The following is a 9,833-nucleotide window of genomic DNA, read 5'->3' as shown; positions in this document are numbered from 1 at the left end:
AAGTGAAGCACATGCTTTTTGGTCCTTGAGCAAGTTAACAAATGAGTTAGATGAACCAGACATATACATGTATTGGTTATATATAACCAGTGCAAGTTAGTATGGGCTAAGTATCAAATCAATGGTTGTGACAATATAGGTGCTACAAATTCCAAAATTGGAGAAATTTACTATCACAGAATGTATTAACCAGAAAGGACTTTAAAGACCATGTAATCCAGTAACTCATTTTATAAATGAGGAATAAGAGGTCAAGAGCGATGAAGTAAATTGCCCAGCTAGTGATCTGGTTGCCCAGAGACAGTGTCTCTAAACCTATTGTCCTTTCTTCATGGCAGGCTGCAAACAAAGGCTAACCTGGCCAAGAGAGGCTTCCTGCAGGAGGTGGATGGACTTCAAGCTGAGCCAGGAACAGAGGGTAAAACTCACGATATTAGAAGCAGAGACGCAGAGCATTTCAAGTGGAAAGAATGGCACAATAAAAGATGCAGACTGGGAACAAGCGTGACATTTTCCAGTAGTGACGAGAAGAAGGTTTAGGCTGGTACCCAGAAGGTTAGAGAATGGTGGTGGCTAAGGTACCCGGCTCAATGTTGAGCCAGGAGACACAGCTCACTAGTCCAACTTTCTTCCCTTAGGACATTGGACACAGAGCATCAGTCCACCCACTGCGTAGTTCCATCTTTGCTCTTACTTAAGCGCATATTCATCCATTTGCTCACCAAGTATTTATTGAGCTTCTACAATGTGTTAGACAAGATGCTAGAAACTATTGAAGAAATGGTAGCAAGTTAGCCACATAACAGGGAGTCAAGTCTAATAATCCAGAAGGGGAGATTGAATTTACATGTAAATATTCACAACACAGGATCTTAGGTGAAATACAAGTAATTTGCTTTGCTATTCCATAAAACAAAAGAGAAAAGATTGCTTCTGGTTGTTGAAATTAGGGAAGAGTCTGCAGGAGAGGCTACTCTTGCCTAGAGCCTAGAAAAATATGAGGAATTGGGGCAGCTGGAGATGAGGGAGCAGGAGAGCATTCCAGAGGAAGGAACAGCAACAGGGAAGCAAAGGCATTCAGCTGGAGGGGTGGGGGAAGGGAGGGGTCTTGAGAACAGGTGGGACCAGAGGATGGATGGGAGATATAGTAGGCTTGAGAGAGAGTTTCAGCCCTTAGGTTTTCATTGGTGAAGAGGAACTATAAGGTCCTGCATTGAATATGTCCAGGTTGCTGGGTTTTCTCTTCAAACTAGCCTGGGTGTTCAAAGGCCTAGAACATTGATATCTACAGAGACTTTAAATCTGGGAGTGGTTGGCTTCTAAACACTACATCCATCACGCCCAAACAAACACGCTTCAGGTCCCACTATCTAGAACTGATATGGAAAAAGTTTTAGCATACATCACGATGAGGTTTTACTCAGTACAACCCAGAAGCAAGTTGAAAACTCACCTGAAAGTGAGGTAAAAGCCAGGGACCCTGATTTTCAGGAGCCTTGCATCTCCAAAACAAAAAACAAAACAAAACTTCCTCTCCAAGGCTTAAATAAAAGAGGTAGAGAGATGTCCGCCAGCCAGGAAGACTTTTCAGGCCTGTCTATGCCCTTCTAGAGCACTCTCTAAATTTAGACAAATAGGGAAATGGGATGGCAGGTTAAGCATTTGTTTCCCATGTACATTCTATATTCCCAGTTGTTTGTATTCTCTTTAAGGTCTCATGGAATCACTTGGAAGGTTCCCCAACCTGGGCTGCATCTATAATGCACAGAGCTGGGCTTCTGACACAGGGTCATAGGAAAATTCCAGAAAGTTTAAGAAAAGTGAAATTAGAAAAGGAAGATAATTATTTGGTGAGTTCCCCCACAGGTGTGCCCTCCTCCTCCCCCAACCCTACAAAGCTGCTCTTGTTTCTTGTTCACATGGCCTAGGCTATCTAAGATGATTCCTGGCTGTGTGCAGAAGCCTAGGTTTCTTTCTTATCGTTTTTCTCCTTGCCACTCCTCTGTTTGTACTGGTTCCTTATCTTTCAGGCTGTGGCATGGGGTAAAATAGGCTTGACTGAGGGTGTTGGGGACAGCAGATATTCCAACAATGCAACATTTGAGAATTCCTCTTTTGGTTCTACCTTTTCTCTCTTTCTGTGCTCTTGGAAACAAAGTGCTGCATTCTTCTCCACCACAAGTTAGTACTCACCAACTGGGCCATCCTGGGTTCAGAAGTAGTCTCTTTTCCTTTATAAAAGTTTTTGGAGGCTGTACAGTTACTAACTAGCCCGAGAGAATTCTCCATAGATTAGCCGATTAATGAAAATAAATATGCAGCACTCTAAAGTTACTGAGCATTTATTTCACAAATTCTGGGGAGTATTACTTAATGACAAAAGATCCCCTCATGAGAACAGAACTCTAGCTCCAACAAGAGAATAAACTAGAAAAGGATATAACTTTCTCCCCCCACCCCATTTTTCTAACATTGGAAAAAATTTGTCTAACATTAGTAAACCGTTTAGGAAATATGAAGTAGAGGGGAAAAAAAGAAAACCACTTTGTGTTGCCAAGGAAATTAATTTAGTTAGATGAGCTTTTGTGAAGGAGGAGGGTAGGAATGGCAAAGAGGGAAAACAGTAAACGGTTCACTCTGCTGAAATGGAATCACTTCCCTCATAACATTCAGCTTTCCTGACAGCTGAGTGTCTGTATCATCAAGGATCATTCTGTAGAAATCACACCCAAATATTGAGGAAGAAAGGATGGTTTCTGTAGTTGTTTGAAAGGATTTAACATAACCAGACATACCCCGGGAACACATATTTTAAGGAGACTTTGCAGTAGTCAGACATTCCATTCAAATTAGTGGCTCTTCTGGAAGGACGGAAGCTGCTGAAACAGCAGTGTGGGAGCCCAGGAAAGTTAATCTTCACATATGGAAAGTTTTCCAGGCTTATCTCAGAACCGTTGGTCTACGACTCCTGAATCACTGAGGGCTTTCAAACGTGCCTGCAGGCAGAGAGTTCCTCCTTCGGTAAGTGCCTTTTTAAAAAAATTTTATGCTATATATATATTTTCATTCTTTTCCCATGTGACTATCCCATTGTTGCAGCACATTTGTTGAATTCTTTTTGGGGGGGCTGGGGGAGGGCAGCGGGGGGAAATGCACAGGCCAGGAATTGAGCCTGGGGTCTCCTGCATGGCAGGCAAGAATTCTACCACTGAACTACCCGTGCACCACCCCCTCTTAAGTGCCGTTTAAGATCTCTCCTCCTCTCCATGGCTTCCAACACTCTGATGGTCTTATCTCTGGTAATAATGTAAAATGCATGCTGATGAAGAGTTGGTGTTACACGGGAGCAGAAAAAATCTTAAGGGGCTGATTCTTATATCTTTCTTACATAGAATATACAGAGCACATTTTCTCTAAATGGCCCAGTTGAAAACTATGGAAGGTAGAGAGTACTCCAATGAGATCATTATTTTTGGAGAGAGTCAGAAAGCTGTCTCCTAGATGACATCTCATGAGCTCAGGAAGGTCTCCCATCAAGAGTCTGCCTACTTGGCAAGATACCATCCTAACTGTCTAATCACAGAGTGAACTGCCCACCCCACCCCCACCCCCCGAGGGACCCCAGCAGAGCCAGGACACTGCTGCAGTGACAGTTCCTACATATTGGTCCTCCCATTTCCAAAGTCCCTGGTTTTATGTCCCAGGCAGCCCATGTCCAGTGAAAGCAAGAAGGTCCACCAAATGACTGGCCAAGTCTTTATCCCCAGGAGCAAGAATTACAACCACCTATTTAAAAGAAAACAAACCAAGATGAACTGATTTGGAGATCGGTATATTGTGAGTAGCTTCCTAGCCTCCTTAGTTCTACTATTTTCATTGGACACTTCTGGCCCATTGCATATAACTTTTTCTTTTTCGTTGTTTAGAAATATTTACTACAAGGCAAACTAGTGCGATGCATTATTGTAAAGAAACTATTCTCTGCAGCATTTCAGGGAAATTGTTAAGATGTATTGTTTGTCTTATAAGTGATAAAAGTAAACTTATGAAGCTTAGAGGTCTAAATTACTTTATTTTTAATACAGAGATGTATTCATTTATTACTTTATATTTCACTTGTCCTTCATTTATTCTAATTTTCATTGTGAAATAAAAATACGCATTAACACCTATGTACTCATCACCAGTCCAAGGTATGGCCCGTTACCCTACCCCACAATCGTCCAATGCCCTTCCCAGATTGCATCCATCTTCATCTTTCCCAAAGGAAACCTGTCCTGAAATTTGTTACTCATTTCCCTGGTTTTCTTTAGCATTTTTATAACCACAGTTTTATCCTTAAGTGATACATCATCTAGAATTGCCTATTTATGGAACAGAAAAGAATCACATTTTATTCTTCTGTTGCTTTTTGCTCAACATTTTATTTTTGAGATTCATCCATGTTTATGTAATTGTATAGTATTTCGTTGTATAATTATACCACAATATAATTATCCATTTTCTCTTTGGTGAAATGTATTATTTTTTGCCTTTGCAGTTTGAGCAGTGCTGCTAGAAAGATTCTTATATGTGTCTTTGAGTGCATTTGTGCAAGAATTTCTCAAGGGCATATGCCTAACATTGTTGGGTCTTGTAGGTAATACCAAACGTCTAAAGTTGCTACACATTTGCATTCCAACCAGCAGGGTATCTGAGTTCTGGTTGGCCACTCCACAACCTTGCTGACACTTGGCATTGAACATCTATTAATTTTAGCCAATCTGATGGATGTGTGGTAGTATCGCATTTTACTTCTGATTTACGTTTTCCTGATTAACAATCAAATGAAACATTTTACATATTTTTTGTACTATTTGTGTTTGTTCTGTTGTGAAATTCCTCTTCATTTCTTTTGTTCATTTTCTCTTGATTGCTAGAACTTTTAAGTATTGTATTGATTCATACTAGTCCTTTATATACTCTGATTTGAATTTTTGATTGAATATTCATATCACAAATACTTCCTCCTAGGATGCCATTTGTTTTTGTTTTATTTTCTTTTTTAAAGAAGCTTTACTTTTATTTATTTTTTTTTTTTTTACTTGGGCAGGCACCGGGAAACGAACCCGGGTCCTCGGGCCTGGCAGGTAAGCATTCTTACCTGCTGAGCCACCGTGGCCCGCCCACTTTACTTTTAATATAGTTAAATTTATCAATCTTTTCCTTTATGGTTAATGCTTCTCGGTGTCTTGAGGAAGCCTTCCTTACCAAGAATTTACATATTCTCCTATAGTGTCTTCTACAAGTTTTATATTTTACACCATAGAATTTAAGATGCCATTGATTATAAGATTTCTTACAATTTCAGAAATGGTAAAATGTAGGGGGAAAAGTGTATCTTTGAAATGATGAGAGCAATGCAATTTTATTTTTCTCATTTAGGTCTTTAATCTAAAAATACTGCTTTGGAGATAGGATGCAAAACTGGTATCCAAATGCACTTTTTTCCAAATGGGGGATAATGAATCGCCTCCCCATCATTTACTGAGATGTCTTTTCCCCACTGTTCTGTAATGCCAACTTGACTGTATATCAAGTATGGGTGTGTGTATGCTGAGTCTTCTGCTAGGCTCGCTACTACAGGGTTTTTTTGTTTTTTTTTTTTTTACTCAATTTATGTAGTGTATATTATATATATATATGTATATATAAAACATAAAATTTGCCATTTTAACCATTTTAAGTGTACAAATTCAGTGGCATTAATTACTTTTACAATGTTGTATTACCATCAGCACCTTCTATTACCAAAACTTATTGTTCACCCCAAAAAGAAATTCCACCCATTAAGCAATAACTCCCTATCCCTCCTCCCTCTAAGTTCTGGCAAGCTTCAGTCTACTTTCTGTCTCTATGAATTTGCCTGTTCTAGATCTTTTATGTAAGTGGAATCCTACAATATTTGTTCTTTTATGTCTCTGCTCTGGTTTATTGATCTATTTGTCTATGAACCAAGACCACAGAACCTTATTTCTATAGGCTTGAGATACAGGAGGGTAATTTTCTCAATGTTCTTCCTTAAGAATACTTCAAGAAGAGAATTCTTTGGGATTTTGAAAGGAATTGCATTGAATCAATAGATTAATTTGTGGCAAATTAATATTTTTATGAACTGAGTTTTTCAAGCTATAAATATCGTATTTCTCTTATTAGGTCTTCTTCATAGGCTTTCAATGAAGTTTTATAATTCTGTTTATACAGATCTAGCATATATCTTGTCAGATGCATTTCTAAGAACTTTGTTTTTTTAATACCATTGTAAATGACATCTTTTAAAATATTTCCCGCCTAACTTCTTATTGCTGGTGTATGTGAATGCTAATGGCTTTTGTATATTGACTGCTGTGCCCAGCAACATAGCTGAACTTCCACACTCATCCCAATAAGTTGTGTATATATTGTTTTGAATTTCCTACATATACAATCATGTCATTATGATTTCTTCCCTTCCAATTTTTATGTATTTTCTTTTTCTTGCCTTACTCTGCTACTTATGACCTCTGGTGTAACACTGAAAAGAAGTGAAAATGGCAACACAGTTATCGTGTTCCCCATTTTAAAAGCAGTGGTTATGTATGATATTTACTAGAGGTTTTATAAATGTCTTTTATCAAGAAAAATATTCTTAGTTGTCCATGAGTTTTTCTCCAGATGGCTCAAGGGCTATTTCTGCATTAACTGAGATTACCTTATGCTATTTCTCCTTTGATCTTTTAATGTGATGAACTACATTAATTTATTCTCTAATCTTAAACTAACCCTACATTCCTGCATAAACCAATTTGGTTACAATGTACCATCTTGATGGATTCAACTCTTGAAACTTTGTTCAGGTCTTTTGTTTCTATATGGATGAGTGAGGTTGGCCTGAAATTTTTGTTTCTCATATTTTCCTGGTCAGATTTTGTTTTGGGTTGAAGAATGAGCCTTCATTTTCCATACCCTAGAATAGCTTGTGTGAGACGGAAATTATTCCTTGAGCATTGGTAGAAGTCACTGGTAAAACTGTTTCAGCCTGGATTTTTCTTTGCCGAAAAGATTTACCACAGATTCATGTTCTTTAATGGTTGTGGGTCGCTTCTGGTTATCTATTTCAGTTTTGTTAACTTATCTTTCTTGGAATTTTTCTACTTTGTCTAAATCTCAAATTAACTGCCGTGATAATGTCACAAAATTCTCTTACCTGTTACACTTTGGCATCGTGTAATTATAGCTTTTCCTTTATTCCTTCTTTAAAAAAGAAGGTTGTGACTTCTTTTATTCCTTGATTATTTTTCACCATAGGATTATAAAATTTATTAATCCTTCAAAAACACAGTGTTTGGCTCAGTTGGTCCTTTCTATAACATGCTTGTTTTCTATTTTGTCATTTTATCTTCATTATTTTCTTCCATTTTATTTTGTTTTAATATGGTGTTCTTTTCCTAACTTTTTAGCCCTTTACCTTTCAAATGTTTTTTTTCTTCTAACGTAAGCTTTTAGGTCTATAGATTTCCTTTTAACTAAGAGTTTGACCTGACCGCTCAAGCTTTGATACATAGCATCAAATATTTGATACATAATATTTAAATATTTCTACATTTCCATAAAGATTTCTTCCATGAGTCATCAGTTTCCAAACAAATGAGTTGTTCTAGATACCTTTTTTAAAAATGAATTCTTAATGTAATTGTGTTGTGGTCAGAGAATATGGTCTGCATGATATGTCTTGAATTTTTTCATTTATCATTTTTAAATTTTTCTTTAACTATTTTTATCAATTATTACATTCTTTAAAGAAATTTCTCTTCGTGGACAATTGAAGGTTCTGTCTGTCAGTTGTAATCCTCTTTATCTCTAAAAATTTTGTTTAGCATAAGTTCTACTTTCTCCAATATTGATACAGTAACATTAGCTTTGAGATTTGTTGTTTTCCACCTTTTTCCTTTTTTTTTCTAATATTTCTGCTTCTGATGCTTCTAATATTTCTGCTTTTGATACTGTTTTGTAAACAGTATCCAACTGGAAGTCTTTTACTTGTTTTTGTTTTTGCTTCATCCTGGTTGAAACTTCATTTTTTTAATAGGAGCTATTAGTCCTTTTATATTTATTTTATTTTTCAATAAATAAAATTGGATTTATTACTACCATCTAATTTGTATTTTTGTCTTTTTTAAAAAAATTGTTATTATGGTAACATATATACAACACAAAATTTCCCACTTTGTCCATTTCTAAAAGCACATTCAGTGATGTTAATTGCATTCAGAATGTTGTGTCAACATCACCACCATCCATCACCGAAGCCCTTTCTTTGCCCCAAACACAAACTCCATACTCACTACGCAGTAATTCCCCAGTCCTTTCCTGCCCCCATTCCCTGGTCACCTCTGTTCTACTTTCTGTCTCTATGAATTTGCTTAGTCTCAAGGTTTCATAAACGTGGAGTTAGACAGTATTTGTCCATTTGTGTCTGGCTTAATTCAGTCAACATAATGATTTCAAGATTCATCCATGTTGTAGCATGTATCAGAACTTCGTTTCTTTTCATGGTTGAATGATATTCCATTTTATGTATACACCACATATTGTTGTATCGTTCATCTGTCAAGGGGCACGTGGGTTGTTTCTACCCTTTGGCTATTGAGAATAATTCTGCTGTGAACATTGGTGTACAAGTATTTGTTTGAGTCCCTGTTTTCAATTCATTGGGATATGTATCTGGAAGTGGGATTGCTTAGTCATATGGTAATTCTGCATTTAAATTTTTCACTCTGTTCTATTTGACTTTTAATTTTTTAATTTTTACAAATACTCTCCATTCCCTGCTCCCCCTTCCCCTCCTCCAGTAACTCTAATCTGCCTCTTATCTCTGCAGATTTGCTGTTTCTAGTCATCCCTTGTATGATATTGTATAATTTTTGTCCTTATGTGTCTTGCTTATTTCACTGAGCATGATGTTTTCAAGGTTCTCTCATATTACGTCATGTCTCATAAATTCATTTCTTATGGCCGAATATTGTTCCATTGTTTGTATGCATGTTTTGTTTATCCATTCATTTGTTGATGGATGCCTGGGTTGTTTTAAACTTTTGGCTGCTATGAACAATGCTGCTATAAACATTGGTGTACAAATATCTGTTTGTGACCCTGTTTTCACTCACTTTGGGTATATACATAAAGTGGAATTGCTGGGTCAAATGGTAATTCTGTTTTTGATTTCTTGAGGTAATTCCATATTGTTTTCCACAGTGGCTACACCATTTTACATTCTCACCAACAATGCACTAGAATTCCAATTTCTCCACATCCCCTCCAATATTTGTAATTTTCCTTTTTTTAAAAAAAAAGTCATCCTTGTGAAGTGGTATTTTATTGTGGTTTTTATTTGTATTTCCTTAATGCCTAATGATATTGAACATCTTTTCATGTGTGTATTAGACATTTGTATTTCTACTTCGGAGAAATGTCTATTCAAGTCTTTTACCCATTTTTTAAATTGGGTTGTTTGCCTTTTCATTGTTGCATTGTAAAAGTTCTTTATATATTCTGGATATTAAAGCTTTATCCAATATATGGTTTGAAACTATTTTCTCCCATTCTATGGGATATCATTTCACTTTGTTGATAATGTCCTTTGGCATGCAAAAGTTTTAATTTTGATGGAATCAAATTTATCTGTTGTTTCTTCAGCAGTGTTGTGATATTCAGTATACAAGTCTTTTGTATCCTTAGTTAAATTGATTTCTAGATATTATATTCTTTTAGATGCTATTATAAATGGAATCGTTTTCTTAATTTCCTTTTCAGAC

At 36.6% G+C, this 9,833-nt stretch overlaps 1 protein-coding gene and 1 non-coding gene across 2 annotated transcripts in view; one reads left to right on the top strand and one right to left on the bottom strand.

Annotated features, from left to right (window-relative positions):
• Positions 1-2,897: 2,897 nt before the first annotated feature.
• The window catches only part of LPIN2 (lipin 2), a 141,347-nt gene continuing 134,411 nt past the window's right edge, over positions 2,898-9,833 (top strand). Inside the window, exon 1 of the mRNA XM_077135880.1 lies at positions 2,898-3,021. Coding sequence (XP_076991995.1) covers positions 2,923-3,021 — 99 coding nt within the window. The 5' untranslated portion in view covers positions 2,898-2,922. The remainder of the gene's footprint in view (positions 3,022-9,833) is intronic.
• On the bottom strand, positions 3,152-3,223 carry TRNAG-GCC (transfer RNA glycine (anticodon GCC)). The gene has a single exon. It is a non-coding gene; the product is annotated as a tRNA-Gly (tRNA).

Source organism: Tamandua tetradactyla, chromosome 18 (assembly GCF_023851605.1).
Source record: "Tamandua tetradactyla isolate mTamTet1 chromosome 18, mTamTet1.pri, whole genome shotgun sequence".
Lineage (NCBI taxonomy): Eukaryota > Metazoa > Chordata > Mammalia > Pilosa > Myrmecophagidae > Tamandua > Tamandua tetradactyla.
This window is presented reverse-complemented; position numbering and strand designations above follow the sequence as displayed.